At 43.2% G+C, this 19,991-nt stretch overlaps 1 protein-coding gene across 7 annotated transcripts in view; it reads right to left on the reverse strand.

Annotated features, from left to right (window-relative positions):
- The window catches only part of ephb3b (eph receptor B3b), a 61,116-nt gene that overhangs the window by 18,317 nt on the left and 22,808 nt on the right, over positions 1 to 19,991 (reverse strand). For all 7 annotated transcript variants that reach the window (XM_029429110.1, XM_029429107.1, XM_029429105.1 and 4 more), the window contains exons 2-5: positions 12,004 to 12,068; positions 6,835 to 7,507; positions 3,408 to 3,563; positions 2,128 to 2,463 (exon numbers count right to left, since the gene is read on the reverse strand). In XM_029429110.1, coding sequence (XP_029284970.1) covers positions 2,128 to 2,463; positions 3,408 to 3,563; positions 6,835 to 7,507; positions 12,004 to 12,068 — 1,230 coding nt within the window. The remainder of the gene's footprint in view (positions 1 to 2,127; positions 2,464 to 3,407; positions 3,564 to 6,834; positions 7,508 to 12,003; positions 12,069 to 19,991) is intronic.

Genomic DNA, 19,991 nt, shown 5'->3' on the forward strand with positions numbered 1-19,991 from the left:
ATAGTTAGTATGCAGAACCATTCCCCACTAATGCTCAAATTCTCCCTCCCAGAGTCCTTGGGGAGGGAGAGTGGATGTCTAATTCTCCGATGACAAGAGAATCAAACTGCAAAACTGATGGATAAGTCTCTGGTACATGCAGTTCTTTTTAACATACACCAATGTAGATCTACACAGATGTAGAATCTTAACTTTTCAGTAAATGCATGCATGATAAACTACTGCTGCACTTTGGCTCCAAACTCTTGAGGTGTTTGGGAACAGTTTTCCAAGTTAATACTATGCATTATATACTGTGTATACATACTACTGTGACTTCACAAACAATATATAGATATCATTTATATAATGTGCATACAAATGCATGCATGCACAGAGGAGCAAAATGACACTCCACCCACCTGAGCTTCTCATGCTTTGTTCACATGTGCCTATTAATGGCCAAAGGATGTCTGCCTCCCTGTGTCTCTTTCCTCTTTTCTACGTTCAGGCTTGTTTTGTACCTCTGACTCACTCCCTCCTCTCTGTCTACTTCATTGCTTTTGTTCCATAACACAACTTTCAATCTCCAGCTGTACCTCTTTTCAAAAATAAAGTTCCCTCATTTTTCCAACACTCACACAATCAATTTCTTTATTTTCCCCTGTCCTCTTCAGCTCTTCAATTTTCATCTTCCTTTTTATCACGGCAGACCTCCATCATCACTCTGTCTCAGTCTCTCTCCCTTCCTTCCTTCATGGTTTTTAATCCCCAGTTTTAGTTATTTCATCCTCCCCCTTGCATTTCCTTTCTCCCTCTACTGCCTGCGTTTGTGACCAGACATCTTTCTGTTTCTCTCTCCCTCCCTCTCTTCTCCCTAAACCTTCCCTTCCCTGCCCCCCCCCCATGTCATCCACCCAGGCCCACCACGTCTCTCTTTCTCCCCCAGTAGACAATGCTTCCTAGGCAGATCCCCTGGTTACTCTAGCCAGGGGATTAGGGGCCCTCCTCCGGGAGAAGACGTTGAAGTAACCATGGAGGTGGCCCCTAGGGCTTATCACCGCCCTAGTATTTATTTTGGTTCTTAAAAGGTGAATGCACATGCATGGATGGTCCTGGGACTACACCAGGGGATAATCTGATCACAGTTGATGCTCTCTTGCACCCTCCTTTCCTTTTACTTCTCTTTCCGCACCCAACTGACCCCAAACACCCAAGAATGGACAGTGGTCCCTGTCAGCCCAGTGCCGAACCTCTTGTAAAACAATGAGGCCCTCGTGTGGGGCCCTGTAGGGCCTCTGGGTCCTAGACACCCAAACAGAAGGCATTCCTAAAGCATCTTTTAGGAGCAGGAACACAAGGTTAGGGGTGAGGAGGAAAAGGCCATGGAGGAAGAGAGAGATGATGGGGGAAGGACCAAATTTAACATAGTGACTAAACACAATTTAAGAGCCCTGGGATAACCTCAACAAAGAGACCAACTCAATAATTAAAGTGTAGAGTATGCCGAACGGCACTGGAATTTATTGAGGTCATTTAATGTAAACTGAACTAACTGAAAAGATTATCCATCAATCTACCTACTTATCAACCTACATACCTATCTACCTAGTTTAACGCTAAATCATTGACCCTGACATTAACATTGTACATCTCAGTGTTATGAGGAACACATAAAACAGCTTATCATTACTACCCTAATTTATTATGTTTAAACATCAGCTCTTCTATACTTTCAGCACTGATGTTACATTGGCCTAGTTACTTTTGGCCAATTTTGCTGTGGGCTGGAGGAGTGGTGGGTTGGAAGCAGTGGGCAGCTAGAATTCTGAGGGTTCAACACTTTGAATATACACTGCCTCGCTATTGCTATTTGCAGCGGTGTTAGTGCAGAGCAGGCTGTGGGCGTGTGAAAAAGGTCCCTTTCTAAGCTCATTCAGAAGAATGTCTTCCTTCTCAATCCCTGTTCAAAGGGAAATATGTAACACACTCCTACATGCATACAAGAAATTGATCTCTACTTCTTAAGCACAGAAAGTATTCTCTGACATTCTTTTGTATCTTTTTCCAGCCTTTGAAAGTAAGCAGTGCCTACAAGTTCAATATTGATCTGTGACAGGTAAGCCACAAGGCTGCAGCTACACCTACCAGCTTGATTTGTGGTGATGTTCACTGCAGAGAACTGAGGTGAGTAGGGGCTCTTGTTGGAAACACCGTTGACTGCCTGAATCTCGAAGCTGTACTGTGTGTGGGCTTGTAGGTTACGGACGGCTACACGACGCTGGGTCAGCCCCAAGTGGCGTGGCGAGATGTCAACGTTGTCATCACACCGCGAGCACATTCCCCGCTCAGGCAGGCACTTCTTACAGATGACATTGTAGAAGATGTCTTCACGGCCACCCAAGTCACGTGGGTCGCTCCATTCCAGCACGAGCGAGGTTTCGTTCACGCTGGAGATTACACTCCGTGGTGAGGAAGGAACAGCTGCAAATGGGAAGTAAAGCGTGGATGAGATGAGGAAAATAGGTTTGAAATGAAAGTGAATTTAATCTCCATGCACAATAGGTGTTAAGAAATTTGTTTCGGTGACAGCTATAGAGACATACTGACAACAGATAGATATTCATATTGCAAAACACAGTTTACATATCATTATACACACATACATTCATTATTCTATAGCTGCTATCAACACAATTCATGACCCAAGAATGTTCCTTGTGCTGTGGTATTCGTAAATTTTTCATGGTTTAACTAGAAAAATGTTTTCTTTCACATAACAAATAAAGGAGAGATGAGTTCATTTGAATTGCATGCTCATTTCCACTGTCAGTCTGTGTGTGAAGTGCTGGGGGGGACGAGCGAGACAAACTATTGGCAGAGCCTTGGCAATTCTTATCCAATTACCGGAGCCTTATCTCTCACTGCACTGTGAGAGAATCAGCCCCCCACCCCAGCAACAGAAAAAAGGCTCTTCTTGTCTCTTCACCAGCAAATGAATTAGCTCCTACGTGTGCGTGTTTTCTCTTAACGAAGGCACTGCTAGAACATTTCTTCCACTGTTTGTCTGTAAAGGGATGGCAGCATTGAGAACAGATTGACTTCACTGAGAGGCGGACGGGGGAGGGATTGGATGATAACGTTTCTGGTAACGTTGAGAAAGCAAGCAGACTTGTTTGCCATCCGTGTGGCCTGGTGGGAACACACTCGTGAGGGCTTTTATCAGCCATTTAGGGTACAATTCAAACATTTACCACACCGTCAAGAATTCTGTTTTATGGCTACCAATTAATTTGATTGTTGTCTGAATATGAGACGTAAATCTGTTCCTGTCTGTTTTTTAAAAGAATTGCAGCATTATCACATTATTAGTATTACTTTTAAACATGTTGATGCTATTCAGTGAATTGAAAGCAGTCTGTACTTACTGGTGCAGGAGGACTCGGGGGAATCGCTGTCTGAGCGGTAGAAACCGTTTCGACAGGAGCAAACACTGGATGCTCCTGAGCTGGCACGGCTGTTGGCTGGACAGGGCGAGCAGAAGCCGTCTCCCTGTTTGGACTTAAAGGTGCCAGGGCTGCAAGCTGATGGCAAAAGAGAGAAAATGGAAAAAGAAAGGTGTGAATAACTCATATTGCACAATATATAACAATTTAAGGTAAAACTATTTTTGCTACACATTTTCCAAATTAATTAATAAAATAAAAAATACAAAAAAATACAAAAACAGCTTTTAGCATGTGGTTGTTTATGTATATGTGTGCAAATGCGCATCATTTGTTTATGTCCCCTCAACCCCACATCTTCCCTTGTCCCTTTACCGAGAGTGCAACTTCAGCAAACTGTAGTGGGAAAGGAGAGGGTTTTTTGAGCAGCACATAGTTGTTTGCATAAACACATGCTCACACGATGAGAATGTCGACCCAAATTACACACATGACCTTCAGAGCCAAAACGCTGGCATGGTGCTTTCATCTGAATTCAGTATTTTGTGAAATACATATAAACATGCACACAGAATCAGAGAGGCACACTTAACACATGCTGAGGTACACAAACATGGATCTGGGCACCACTGTGCAAAGATACATGTCTGCACACATACACACACAATCATGGGCACAAGTCACTTTAATGTGTTTGGTGTTATGAGGCTTTTGTGTGCATCCTTCTGTCTTTAAGAACATTGCCTTCACAAAACAGCCCTACACACAATTATCTTCAGCATAGTTTTACCTAAACTGGTTCTTGTTTGTGGAAGCGTAGTTAATCATGAAAACACTGATGGCCTTTGTAAATGCCCTATCTCCATTTATAGCCGGAGTTTATAACTCAGGTGATAAGTTGCAAACATGCAGGGAAACACTGACAGCGGCACTGTGATCCAGAACACTTTGGCGGACTCCATATCTTTGATGAACTGCCCTGTTAAAAGATGAATGAGTTTGCCGTGCATAGTAAAAAAAGCAGAGAGCAGGCAAACTTTACAGGGTCCAGTTGATTAGCCGACCCACTAGTACATTAGCTCGTCAATGTCAAGGACACACTGCAATGTTTGTCCCTCTGAATGATAATCATCACCATAGCTCCTGCGTTTGTTTTTGCTCCCCAACCAAGGTTTGAGGTCAAATCTACAGCAGACTTCTTCCTGCTCCTGCTGTCTCCCTGTTGTTGCAAAGTTCAATATTAGCACAAAACCACCAGTTGACTGCACCGTGTACATTAGCACTGAGTGTATTTGTTCTTCCATCATTAATCAGATTCATCAACACCACTGGCTAACAGGAAGTAGTGCTTGATAAATAGAAATGACCTCGACTTTTACCAGGTGGTAGAACAACTTCTTCAATTTGGTATCATGACCTATGCAAGTTCATTTAAGTTCACACAAAGTAAACTACAAGCAATTTCTCAACTCTCAGGGGATGAGAGTGATAGTTTTTGAACATGTAGGCCTAACAAAAAATGTTAATAGAGCATTCCCATTAAAATAAGCTTTTTTCCAGGGAAGGGCTGAAAGTGCTGATCAATCACTTCCAGTGAGTAAAGGGGTCATCCTCTTCCTTTCATCAATTTTCCCCTTAGAAGAACCGCTAAAGAATGAGGAAGAAAGAGAGACAAGGGGCTGGAGAAAAAGGGAGGGAGAGGTGGAAGAGGTGGAGGCATAGAAAATGTTAATCCTGCGGGGACTTTTTCCCCCCTTTCCCCACTCCCCTGTGTCTTATCCTAAGCTCTATGTTCAGGCAGAACATAGAGCTTAAGGAGCTGATTAGAATGTATGCCGAAATTGGAAAGTGTGGAGCATGAAGAGAAAAGTAAGAAATATTGGGGGTGAGAAACATGCAGTAAACGAGAAGCAAAAAAAAAAGGCTCATCGATTAATATTAATGCAGCCATCCTTACTTTGACTCTGGTGGCGTATTAATGAGAGCAACAGCCTTCAAATTAGAAAATAATGGGAGAAGGATAGGTAAATACTAGTGTGGAGCAAGGGGGAGCAACTGTGGTGGAGCTGGAGGACATGATGCATGTTGGAATTAGGACAGAAATTATGAGAAAGGAAGAGTCACAGCAAAAGGATGTTGAGAAATGAGTATGGAGAGTGGACCTGAGGAGAGGTGAACTGAGAAGAGAAGAATAGATGGAGATTTATCCCTTGTGGTTTTCAGTGAAGCTTGATTAGAGGACGTTTTATCAGGACCCAGTGGCCAGGGCTTTCACCTTGAGCTGCCAGGAGCAAACAAATTAGTTTTTAACCACATACACCATGCTTTAGATTTACTACACTCTCTCACACATACACACTCTCCTTCTAAAGGTGAGCATAGCATACATATACAGAAGCTGCCAGTGTAAAGTATCCACCAACTATTTGGCTAATTACCAGTATGGATGCTAAATTTAAAGGTTTTCTCAGCCTCAGCGCTCTGAACCCAGGAAGGCAGTCAACATACAAACTGTACATAAACAGACACCTTGCATTTAACTCCACTGATCAATAAGCCTACCAGCTCCCCTCTCTTTATTTGACCTACGCAACCTAAACTGAATTTTACGCCCCCATACCCCTCACCACACAAACATTTTCCATTTATCCCTCCCTCTCCTCCTGCTGTCACCTGTGCCTCCATTTTAGTTGAAACCTTTGCTGTTTCAATTCACCTTGCTTTCAACCTCTATGAACCTGTCATGTTTTCCATCAGACCTGAAACCATCATCGGTCCTCTCAAAAACAGACAGCCTCCCCAGCATTTCCATTTATTTAGTAACCAGCTGCCAGGCAAAACTGAGGTCAAAAGGAGTGAACAGCCGCTTGCTGATGGTGTCATCTAGTGTGTAATATTCTACAGTGTAGTCATTGGATACATTTGTCAAATAAAAGAAGTGCAAATAAATGGTTCATAAAAATGGGGCAGCTGGACAATCTAGTGATAGAGGCTATAACCTGTAGCCGCAACAATACCGTTTCAATCTCTCCAACAATCAGCGTATGTCGACAACAGCCATTTGTTCAGATGAAGTGTCCTTCAGCAAGACTTTGACCCCTTACTACTCACTCATTGTAATTCACCCTGCATATAACCATCAGATACCATGTGCCTAAAATGCAAATGTAACTTTTCGCAGCAGTAATAATGTGATACATTATTGATAGGGAAATCCTCCCAACCGCCACCATTTTCCAGGAGGGTAAGACTGTGTAATGATTTACAAAAAAAGCACAGCTTACATATGGCTTGAACCTTGTGTACCCTGTTGAAGTATGTGTCTCTAACCTCTAGATTAATCCACCATGACAAACACTGAGTATATAATCCTGAACTGACCAATAATACCTGTTGTGAAAACACTCACCTTGACATTGGGTATCCTTCATGGCTGGTTCAAAACCGGACGAGCAGGTGCAGGCTCCTACAGGAACCATCCACTCTCCATCTCCGTTGCAATAAAGCTTTAATGGCACAGACACCTCCAAAGCATTGGGGACACAAGTTCCTGGCGCAATGACCAAGGAGGTGGCCTCAGCCCCAGTTGCTGTCTCTGGGAAAACGGCAAAGTTGGCGATGGTGGTGGAGCACTTCTTGTAAAATACCCTCACTGAGATGAGCGACATGCAAGCACCAAGGTCCTGGAAGGCCAAGTAGAAGCCAGCTTTGGACAATGGCCCAAAACTTCTGACTTTTGTGTTTACCCGCCCAGACTCAAGCATGGAAAAGCTTTCATCTGGGGCAATGGTGTCCACCTTCACATAGGGGTTCTCCATCCAGAAAGGGCTGGTGGCTGTGGCTGAGTCTGAGTCAGACTCGTAGTAGAAGAGGTTGAAGGTCTCTTTGCAGGAACCTGGGATGTTAGGAATGCTGTTGCAATCACGCACTGTGAATTTCATCTCAACATATACACGCAGCACATCCTTTCGTGGGATGAAGTCACTGCGTAGCCAGTTATTTTGGTTGACCTCACGCACATTGCAGACTTGGTACGTTCGGATGGGGTTCATGGCATCATCATAGCCACTCACCTCTTCCCACTGAAAAGAGAGTAGAAGAAAAACATAAAGAGGTCAGACGTTGTGTCTGTTGAATTTGTTGGATGTACATTCACCCATCTCTGTACACCTTGCATTAAAACTTTAAGAGTTACATTTAGTCATGTGGAATTCAAGAAAGAATGAAAGAACAAGGTTAGATGTTAGGACCCAGAGAGAGAGAAGCCAAGGGTAATTTTGTTTTGGGGGGGGCATTTTCAATTACATTCCTTTGCCTTTGTGCCATGCTACGCTTTTCATCCCTGGTTAGTGTAGCGAAAAGCCAGGGATGAGGACAGCAAATTCATCTCAATTACAGCTACCTGTCACCTCCTCACCACAGAGCCACCACAGCATGTTTACCTCATATCTGTTTGGAAGTAGCAGCCACATTGCTTCACAACCAATTACGCTTCAATTACAGAGCAATGATCGCAATGTCCTCTAATGAAGATGCCGGTTAACCTTCATGAGTTCCGTTTTTTACGCTCCTCTACATCTTTCAATGCTACTACAGTACCCAGGGGGTGAATTACTCAGGATAAAATGGGATTAAATTTTCTAAACTTTGATTACCAGCTTCATTAAATGAGCGCAAGCAAACTAGACTATAAAAGCTTTGCTGTGAGACACTGTAATCTAATGCATTTTTCAATCTCAAATGAGGACACACGATTAAATCATTTCACTTCAAATAGCGATTCCTGTGTGTATAATATATCTTTGTGCGTGTGTGCTCAGGGATCTGCTCCCCTTTCTTATCAGACAAACAGTGTGCATATATTCTTTTGCTAAACCAAGGCCCAGCAAGTGTATTTGCATAGCACCTTTTAAAAAAGTGTTTTGCATAAGACATGGCAATGCATTAAAGCATTTAACGACAATGAGGAGGAACATTTAATTGAACACAATAAAACCAGACAAAGGAATAAAAGCTAGAGTGCCGTTTGATTTAAAAGTGTGCGCTGCTTGACATGGCAGTCATTGGACGTTCTACCTATATTCATAAGATTGAACCTGTGACCATATCACAGGATAGTCTTTCACATAACTCAATAGAATATAGAATAGAATAGAATATTTAAGTCTTAAATTGATGTACACATCTATAACAAATTAAAAGTCTATTGTTGCACTCTCTGGACCAAGGTTTGCTTCCGAACATTTGACTGCCTCCAAACTCTTGCATAAAAAGCCAATTTGCTCTCGAGCGCCAGTTGTTTTCATCTGCACTCTAAGCATCTTAATTGAGACTGTGATATGGATGTGGTGGAGACAAGGCTATTCATCCAAAACACTAGAGGCCATGAGGGAGATAGGGAGAATGGGCGTAGCTCGGCCGTGGAATTAAAGCGATGGCCCGTTGAGAGCAAGAGGAAAGGAGGAAGCGACCAGAGGGAATCAATAATCACCGGCCAGGTCAATGGGAAGGCTAAAAGCATGAAGTGTCAATGGATATTTAGTTCAGTGTAATAAATCATCCACTGCAAAAGAGCGATCCAGCCAAGAGTTTGTTGACGTGTGTATGACGTTGTGTGTGTTTGTTAAAATGTGCTTGTGTGAGTACAAAAGTCTGCCTGAGTGTGTTCTTGATCTGTGTGTGCGTCTGTTTCTGTATGTGTGTATTTAGAGAGAGGTCATCCCCCCGAGACAAGCACCAGTGGCCAAACACTCCGAGCGCCTGCTTACCAAGGCTGAATGAATTAAGTAGGTCATGTGAAAAAGGGTCAAGTTACTCGGCATCGATTTCCAACAAGATGAATCGTTATGCAAGATTTGCGATCCACTCTGTTTTCTCTTCGTCCTTTCCAATCAAAGCTTTAAATTTTCCTTTCAGATGACAATGAACAATGCTTCTATGACGCACTATCACCCTCTTAAAAGGTGCGAATGCCTGCTGGAAGAATATATTTCGCAATATTTTGGCTACAAAGACTAAATATATGAATAGAGAAAGGAGAAGCAAGAGTGACGTTTTTATGGACAACCTTTTTTATTCATCAACCATAGATGAATTCAAGGTAAACATGAACTGTTACTAACCTTGGTAACTTTTATAAACTAGTATTATTAGCTTTAGGAATTAGCTGAAATGCTGTAGCACCAACCAGCTTTTGTGTGCTTTCATTTTTCTGTTTCTGTTAGTATGCATAGGTTCTTTGAGGCTAATGTTGAAAACATTTTAGCTTGTTCATCACATGTTTTAGCATGCTGGCGGTCTGTGAAGCAGACAATGATACTTAACAATAGTTATTATCTCCACAAGCTAACTAACTCGGTATATTGTTATCAGTGTACATAAATAGAAAACCCTATTGGTGTCATTCCAGGTCTGAGAGAAGCCTTGCTATAAATTAGAATCCCCCTTTCATGGCCGATCTGTTTTGGAAGATAAATGTTACGGTATATGGACAACACACACATATACAATACAGGGAGACATAGTGAAAATTGCAACAACACGAGTGCAGTTTGAGATAGGTGTCGACATGCACACACACACACACACGCACCTACACATGGACATGCATGATGCACGAATGCTACAGGCTATACATACAGATGCAGACAGTGAGACAGAGAAATCCACACACCGATACAGACACAGAGGTGAAAGAACACAATGGAAACATGTACACACATGCATACACATAACATGGTATGTGAAGGCAGTACTTTGCACATATCAATATTTGAATGTGCTCTTACACATACACATTCGCAAATGGCTTTCACACCTATCTTTTACACCAAGAGTGGTGGCATTAATAGTAGCATGGATATGCCGATTGTCTGTGGATTCACTGACACAAATAGACACAGTTTGTGTTTCCTCTGTGTTTCTTTATGTCTGCTGCTTTATCTGTATGTGTTGTGCAACACTGTGAGAAAACACAGAGATACAGTGACTCAGACTAGGCTGGACAGCATCCCTGGGAGAGTGTGTGTACTGTGTGTGTGTGTGTGTGTGTGTGTGTGTGTGTGTGTGTGTGTGTGTGTGTGTGTGTGTGTGTGTGTGTGTGTGTGTGTGTGTGTTTGTGAGTGGGTCTTTTTCTAAGACTTTTATTTTAGAAATTGATTTTCTTTTCTCTTATATGCTGTCTCCTTCTCTCTACATGTACATTCCTGTGTAATTTACTTAATCTTAGTTTCACTGCTCTCCCCCTCCCTTCCAGGTCTCCCCATATGTTATTTTCTTTGTCCTTCTTTGAGCCACTGTGTTGGCTACTCTTATACACTCGTCACCCCGAACAAAAATAGGCTGTGACGCTCCCGTTGCAAGACCTTAAATCCATACAAATCAGCACACACACAATACATTATACATAAAGACAGAAACAAGACAACAGAGAGCATATCTTTTTTTTGTGTAGGAGAAAAATAAGAGGGAATACAGGTTGGAAAGATAACTAAGGGACAACTACCGTCTGTGGCTCATCCTCTTCGAAACAAAAAACAAAGAAGGAAGGAGAGAAACTCATCTCCAGTCTTTTGTTTGGTAATTTGGGAAATCTGGAGTGCAAAAGGCTCTCAACTGTATTTTAATGTATTGAAAAGGAGCATCTGTTGTGGGTTTGCTTGGAAAAGAAATAGGGAGGCGTCTTTAGTTCCTTTCTGCATGAGACCGGTGGGAGCATCTCTGCTTTATAGTAGCTTAACGAAGAGGAGGGGGGCAGAGGGAAGCAAAGGAAGATGGACGGATGGGAAGAGGGAAGAACGAAGGGGAATGAGGGCACGAAAGGCTTTGAGGGCGTTTCTCCTACTGATTGTTGCAGCTGAGGTGGTTAGTGTGTCTGGCTTCATTAGTGCTTAGTTACTCGGAAGTAAAGGAAGGGGAGAATAAGGAGGGTGGGCGACTTCGAACAGCTGGGGTGGAATGTCCCTGCAAGTGCGTTGTGGTAAAAACAAAATATAAGAAATGGGGGCCCACCTTTCAAAACACAAGGGCCAAGTCAGAGCACCACACAAAGGGGGGGGGGGGGGGGGGGAGGAGCGCTGAGGGTCTTTGAAGTATAGCTGAGGGGTCAAGACTCTTTTTACTCCTCTTTAGGCCATTGTGGAGACCACATGGGAAAGCAAGATGGGGCTGTCACTAGCACTTTATGTGCGGTAGATTTGGATGCCGGGGTGTGCAATGGGTCAACGGCAAGTCATATTTTAGTGTTTTAAAGGTTAGTATCAGAGGAAACTGGCGTATTCACATGTTTTAGGTGCACTGGGGCAAGAGGAAGGGACCATCTGTGACTGGGCGGGTCGGTGAAATTGGATTGCAGTGTATCTTTTTTTGCTTGCTAAAAAGCGCATCCTGTTAAATTCCAAAACATATCCTCTTGAGTGATTTGCTGATGAAGGTGTGCAGGACTATTTAACTTCCAAGAAGCATGCAGACACACTGTATTTAGAGGCACCTGTACACACACTCAACAGTGAATGTACGCCTTGAATACAAGTGTAGAGTCAAAGTTACTATCCACACATGAACATTTATGTGAACTTACCCCGGTCTCAGGGTGTGCAGTCCAGGCTAATTCTGTCGTGGCCCACTTCGTGTCCATCAGCGTCTCTGTGAACGGAAGCAGACAGAAAACAACAAGGTCAGAAAAAGAGGAACAAGGTGACAGAGGAGATCAATAGTACTTTCAATAGTACTTCAATAGTTTTACTACTATACTGTCGTAAAACCTGTCAAACGAGCCGCGCAAGAGATAAGAGGCTTTGACCACAGTTGTTGTAGATGAATAACTGAATGACAGAAAGCGCGGGCTTAGCGATATTAGACTTAATTAGACAAAGAAGTACTGTATATCTGTGTGTGACAGGAATACCAAGAGACAGTTGGAGAGTGAAGGAGATCTAGGTGGGTGATCTGTGAGGTATTGTGTGACATTTTACTGCTGCTCCTTGTCCGACTAATTAGTCTCAATTAGGCGTTTGCTTTTATACAGGGGAAGGAAACAACTGTGAGTCTCGCTGAGAAACGGTTCCGCTTCCCACTGGGCACCGCGAAACACACACACACTTGATAACATCCACACACATACAACGACTAACAGGTTGTAAAACCTCACAAGCTATATAACCCAACAGAAGGCTTGAATGGAGAGAGGGTGTTATAAAGTTAGGTGTCACAAAAGAGGAACTCTTGAGCGGAACAGAGGTCAATACACTTCAATTAGATTCACTTTCTGTCAATACTTGAACATGTACACACTTCAAGTTTACCTTACTTTTACACCTGTCTCGTGGCACACGGAGAAACGCAAAGACATCATACACAATCGTGGACAAGGTTCTATCCTGCAAATCCCTTTTTTGCTCTCAACTTTCCACCATCACCATGTTTCTACTGGAAAAGACAGCGGCTTTGTGAGAGCAGGGAAGGAACACCATAAATGTCGAGTCTTTTACTACCTGGCGCTCACGGCGCAGTATGCAGCCACCGTTATTATCTCAACCACTGTGCTGTTCTACAAGATAGTAAAAGATGATGAAACGGCACTGCCAGAAAGTGAGTTTTAACCATCCTTGGTCATGGAAGGAAGTATGAGATGTTCCATTTTTCCTGCCTCAGTTGCAGGGAATGAATCTGAAGGAGTCTCTCAGCCTTTTGGCGACCTGATAGCCGAGTGGATAGGGTGCATACCACTTGGGAGCAAATGCATGTCATTCCCCTACTCTCTTTTCCACATTCCCTGTCTCTCTCATCTATCACTATCAACAAAGACATAATGCCCCTCAGTCTCTCAGCCCACTTTGCTACTCTACACCACCTATCTCTGCCTCTTTCTCCCTTTTCTTTTCTTTGATTTTCTTTTCTCTTGGTGAGCTGACAGGAAAAGAGATTTGGAGCGAAATAAAATAGTAAACCCTAGGATTTCATCACCCCTTCTCCAAATACCTGCTGCCACCAATGCCGCATTCAGGAGCACCAGCGGTGACAAAATCATGTACCCTTGAACTCAGACCCCTTGTGAATTATGTCTAGCTCCGTAGAGACAACAAGGCACTACAGCAGGGAATTCCAATTGAATTCCACCCCGTCATGCTTTGAGTGACATTGTCTCTGTCATGTACATGTACCTATTACAACGTTGACAAAACATGACTTCAAAGAGTTAAAAGGGAAATATCCTGTACAAAAAAAACACATATAATCAGATTTCAAATGTAGCTTTGAATTGTTGAACTCAGGCCAAATGGTATGGAAGCGTCACTGTGAGCCAGTTCATGCGGAGCGAGAACTGTCTCACTGGGAGTGGCTATGGGAGCTTAAGTGAATATCATGTACTCACAGCAGCGCAGGGTCAAATCCAGCTCACGACCTTTGTCTCAAACAATCCTTTCCCTTTCTTGCCTGTCAGTGTCCAATTTACTCTCAGTGATGATAGTGTAAATGCTTTTCAAACAGATCCTGAATTCAGTCTGCTTTTGCAGAGAGCTCTCTTTGTAACCAGATGCAATGAGCCACATTTGTCTCTTGAACAAATAAGGGCCACTAGTGTTTTCATCTCAGAAACTGTGTCAGTGCATATTAGCTGCGGGACTTCCCCTGACTCATACCATGACAGTGTGTGATTTGGGACCTGTTAAAGACTGCTACGCAGGTAGGTAAGCCGGTGTGGTGGAAATTATACACCTTCGCCGCCTGGTGTTTATTATTATGACTGGGCCGTGTGTATGGTGTGTTGGCTTGTCATTAGAGCTGACCTTGCTGAAAATGACAACACGGTGCAACACAATGACAGACGGGGAGAGTCAAAGAGGGGGAGACAGAGATGAGAGAGAAAAAAACTGAGCCAAAAGAGAGATGTGCAAAACACACACACACTTATACACACACACACACGCAGTCTGACTCAGTGGTTTAGAAAGTGGATCATTCGGGAGTGCATGTGCAGCAGTAACCCTGCGCCTTCTCGATGCATCTGCATTGTTTAACCTTACTGGGTCTGTGCTTGTGTGTGTGTGTGTATTTGGTGCAAAGCTCTGTATTGTGTTCAAAGTGGACCACCAATTGGGAGTCAATGGGCCAGAGCAAAAGCATTGAGTGACCCCGACCTAACCCGGCCGCTCCCTCTCTGTCAGTGTGTGTGTGTATGTAGGTAGCTGTTGTGCTTATTTGTCTCTGTTTATGTGTGTGTGAGTGTATGTGAATAACACATCAGGTAATAGAATCACACTGCAATATTCATGACTGTGCAGCAAATTCAGACACCTGCACAGTCACAGAAATACACACACACACACACACACACACACACACACACACACACACACACACACACACACACAGAATAAAGGAAGCAAAACAAACCAGAAAACAAAGTGCTATATGCCCGCGCACAAAGCAACCGTTTCTGTGTGCCAAACTGACAAACCCGTGCTTTATGGATGATAAAGGATGAGAGAGAGGCAGAGTAAGACAGATTAAAGCGAGAAAGGTGTTTTTTCTAAAGCAAACAACCTCTGAAAGCTTCTAAAACCATGCTGGCAGCTTGCCTAATGGGCCCGGTCGTGAGAGAGAAAAAATAAATAGACGGATAGACGACCAGAAGAACAAGTTGAGGCAGAAATAGCCATTGTGTGACTAAGATCTTCCCCTGTACGCAGACAGTGCTCTGGTTTGCCTTTTACTCCTAGTAATTTACCTTCAGCTTTTTTAAATCGTGGAAGTGTTAAATGAGAGAAGGAAAGGTTGGAGGTTGGACGGGGAAAAAAGAACAGAGTAAATTAAGCAAATGAACATGCAAATTTACTGCCATAAAACACACACACACGCACACACACACAAATACACACTTATTGAGAGTGAAGCATGCAAATGTGTGAGGTAGCACTGGATCAGGATACACAGATTCACAAGGCTGTTTATTCCATCTTCCTTGCACGCAGTTTATTTTTCTCATATATCTTCAATCTCCTTCTCATCATCCCTGTGAAACGATGGATCTAATTCCTTTCACTTTCTCCATCTCCTTTCTCTTCATCCACCCCCTTTTATCACTCACGTTCTCTAACTACTTTCTCTTTCTTCCCTCCACTCGGAAGTGATGGGTTTGACCTCTTTTCAATTGTCTTTTTCCTCTTCCTCTCCCCTCCTCCTTTTCTTGTCTCTATATCTGTGCTTGTGTTTTCACGCTGTGCTGTGATGGATGTGACGTGTGGTGAACAGCGGAATGTTTTTCAACCTCCTACCGCTTACGAAGACTATTCAATTAGAGAGTCACTGTTTAAGTAACCTGAGGATTGCTTTAGCAAAGTGTTATTTATGATCGAGGTCAAATGCACCTGGGATTAGCATAACAAACATGGGGGGGAAATGGCAGCGTTTGTTTTTCCTACGAACTCTGCTTGTGTGAGAAAAATTGAAGAAATACAAACAGGCTTGGCGAAATCATAAGCAGGAAAATACATACGTAGATGCACACACACACATACACATGCGTGCGTGCACACAAGCAAAGCCATCCCCTACACTTTAATCATGTAATGACAGGGCAGGCCTAATAACAGGGGAGGGCACTGAAGCATTCGTCCCTATGGCCGCATCCAACACACACTCACAAGCACACAAACACACAAAGCACCCACAGTTACAAGCCTCTTAAAATATTGCTTTGTTCAAACAAGTAGACTTCTTTAAAGGGGGAAAAAATAACGAAAGAGGAGAAGAAAGGCTATTGTTGAGAGAGAGGAATGTGTAGACGTTTCACAAGGCTAAGTCCTTGGGTCGCAAGGAGCACACAGGTATGGGATTTCGCTTGGATCTTACTGCAACTACTCTCTGTTTTTTAGCATGCTCGTCTTTGTTAGTGTGACCCCGTCAGATGACAACTGAAAGATAACCGATGCAAACATTAAGGCGGCTATAAGTTATGTCGCAACAACCTTGGAGATATGAGTGTTACAGAGTCGCAGTGCAGTGTCTGAAATGTTAACAAAAGCTGACTTAATAGCTTCCTGTTAGCTTGGTTTTCCTGCTTTAAGCACAAAACAAAATGGCTACTTCTCACGCGAGCATTAACTGCCGTATTAATGAAACATGATGACAGCAGGATTTTGTTTTCAGCCGGAGAAAGTAATGAAAAAAGAACAGAAACTTCAAACCCCACCTAATGACTCCTTCCCCGAAATCCTTCCCTTCAGGCTTCTCCACTAGTTAATTATCTGCTCCCCACTTCTTTTCCAAGTTGCTTTTGTTGTATTCTTCTACAGTCAAACAGACCATGCACATGGCAACCTGGCATGGGGTAGCCATTCTATTAAAATACTATGCCGTCTGGTTGCCAAACACTTGAGTCTCTGTTTAGCCACAGAAACAGTGAAATGTGTCAACATTGAGAGCGAGGACCACACGCTCAACTTATTAGTGCTATTAGCCTGGTTGCTTTCTGTGCTATCTTTGTTGGCCCCGCTTTTGTCATCCAACGTGAAGCGGAGGCAAAGAAAGAGGAAGAGAGACACAGAAAAAAACCAGAGCAAGAGGAGAGATGCTATTCAAATTCAAATTGTCCAAGCAGCCTTTTTGCCTTTGTGCAGGGCCAGAGTGCGATGATTAGGAGAAGTCCCCTCCATTTTATGGCGAGACCTCCCCATCAGCACACACATACACACATACACACACACAACCTCACAGTCACGGTAATTGGTTGCAGCATCATGGACAGGCCAAGGAGGTGATTCCTCTGTGGAATTCCTGAACGGACTTGCCTCCCATGACAAACCCCCCACCCCCTTCCCATCAGCACACACACACACGCACACACACACATACACACACACAGACTTCACCCCGCTACCACTCACTGTCAGTCATCCCACAATGGCTGTCACACAAGAGGTTTGTCCCGTGTGTGCGCGCTAACAGGGTTACGACGTCAATGCCTTGGAAATAAACTCTTTTTTACCTTCTGTCTCTCTATTTCTCTCTACTTGTCTCCATTTTCTCCCAGTCTAACTGTTGTATCATCTCTTGCCATGGGGAAGTCTAATGAATGCAAGTCTCTGCCCTCTGCATTGGTCACTGGGCCCCTGCCCCTCAATCATTCCCCCCTCATCAGAAGATACCTTGGGGCTGAATAGTATTTGGGTTATAACAGCAAGCCATTTTTGTTGTCTGTCTGCGTGCCCCATAGTGTCTGCAGAAGCGATTTCTGACAAGTACTTACCCGATGACTCTGGGACTTGTGATAAATAAACAAAAACAAACAAAACAATGTTATTTTCTGTCAGAGGCTTTGAAGGAGCACGGCAGAGCAGTTGAAATGGGGTAAAAGACCTTTGATCGCAGGAAGGAGGACATTGCAAGCTTGGGCTGCTTTTTTTTCTTTTTCTGTGTGTTAGTATGGGTGTGTGTGTTTGCTGCAACTTAGGAGTGTATTTCCTTTTTCAAGGGCTCATGAAGTCTAGTCTAGTTCCTGTACTGCCTATGGACTGGGCTTCTTTGTCTTTACCCCCTTCTTTTTTTCTTTTCTCTCGCTCATTCCCCTTCTCTCTCTCTCTCTCTCTCTCTCTCTCTCTCTGTCTCTCTCTCTCTCTCTCTGTGTCTCTACCCCTCCCTATCCCCTTCTGTCACTAACTCTCCTAATTACAAAGCACAGAGGATCTGACAAACAGGTATCCCTAAGGGCAGCTGTCTACAAACCAGGTGTGCCTCCATGTGTATGTATGTGCGTGTACGTGTGTGTGTGTGTGTGTGTGTGTGTGTGTGTGTGTGTGTGTGTGTGTGTGTGTGTGAATACATGTGTCAGCTTGTATGAATTTGAGCGTGCATATTTGCGTGTATGTTTGGTCTTTAAAAGCCGACGTCTTGCCATAAGTATGAGTGATCGTACGTGTGCCTGTTTGAGTCATAGATGTAAATGTGTAAATGTGTAAATGGTTGAAACGGGAGCTTCTTACTTGTTTACAACATTGTCAATGTGGCTTTCACCCTTGTAAAAGATCAGTCACTCTAAAGTTGGCCACTTAGGAATTTAAGCTTATTTCCCTGTTTCTTACTGAATTAAATGAAAATGCTAAAAGTACAAACTACAGCTTCCCCCAAACTCTTTTTTGTGTGTGCAAATGTGCGTGTGAATGTGCACATTCTCTTCCTTCTATTCCCCAACTTCCTAGTTAACAACCCAACCCCTCACCCTGCCCGAGACCCGGCATTCACAGCTGTCTGCATTGTCCCATGGGTTCATTGAATGGCTCTGTGTTTGGTTGCTATTGAATAAGTCACAGCCCCTTCATCAACAGCACTGACAACATAACACATACACGCAAAAACACAGACATTCACGGTTGGGGGTGAGCCATTAGCACTTGTTTTATTGGCTACTTGCTCTCTGACACAAGCACTTTAGATTACCTTAAAAAAGTCTAATTCTGGAAAAGTTCAATGGGAATCCTAGATAGTGTGCGTCTGCATTTTGTTAAGAGTGCCATCTTTGCTCCTGTTAGCGCATGATCTAATCAGCTATTTATTTTGTAGTTGTTTGCTTCTAAATGAAAGTACCAATGTCACCAGCACAGCAGATTGCCTGAGACATGCAGTTTAACTTACAACTGATGGACGTGGTGTTTTGAGCTGAATACTTGAGCTAGTTTTGAACCTGCAACCTTTTAGTTAACGCTTCATTTCCCATCCTGTGAGAGCTGCACTTAAAATGTTGTTCTCAGAAGGGAATGAAAGCTTTTGTTCACCGCCCATAACATTCCACATTTATCTTTGTGTCTCTCCCTGCTCCTTTCCTCAACAAGTACACAGCTATATTCACGTGTGTGTGTGTGTGTGTGTGTGTGTGTGTGTGTGTGTGTGTGTGTGTGTGTGTGTGTGTGTGTGTGTGTGTGTGTGTGTGTGTGCTGCTTCCACAAAACTGCTGATACAGACTTAATAACAGAGTTCTGGGCTTTTGTCTGAGTAAACCACCTATGTTTTGTATTTTTTACGGCCATGCCCCCCCTGTGTTACGTGATGTTTACTGGGCTTCAATCCCCACCGAAATATTCCTCTGAAGGAGTCATCCCAGACCCTGCTGGTTTACGACACGGAGATGTTTGGCCTTGTCATATGAAGACTAATTAGAGCTGCCGGTGCTTTAACTCTCACTGGAAAACAAGCATGGGGCCATATATTCAATGCTGACATCATGTTAAATGGAAATATACCTTCTACAATTACAGTAAACAAGGATATTGCCACTGCTAATTACCTCTTCCCTTCTTGTGTTATTCTTCGAGTTAAAGAAATCAGAACATTTTCAGTAATAATCTACCAAGTATTGCGTCATTGTAGTAATGATGCTATAAGGTTTGATGTCACATTTACCACTCACATTTAATTTTGGAAAGGCATGTTCCAAATTTGCAAATGATTATGCTAAGGGAATCATCTCTGCCTGTGTTTAAGCACCACCTGGAAACAGGCACAGAACCAGATTCCTGTAGGCACACGGGATGTTTACATCACCTAACATGGAAACTATTGCCTCAACATTTA

The sequence above is a fragment of the Cottoperca gobio genome, chromosome 4 (assembly GCF_900634415.1).
Source record: "Cottoperca gobio chromosome 4, fCotGob3.1, whole genome shotgun sequence".
NCBI lineage: Eukaryota > Metazoa > Chordata > Actinopteri > Perciformes > Bovichtidae > Cottoperca > Cottoperca gobio.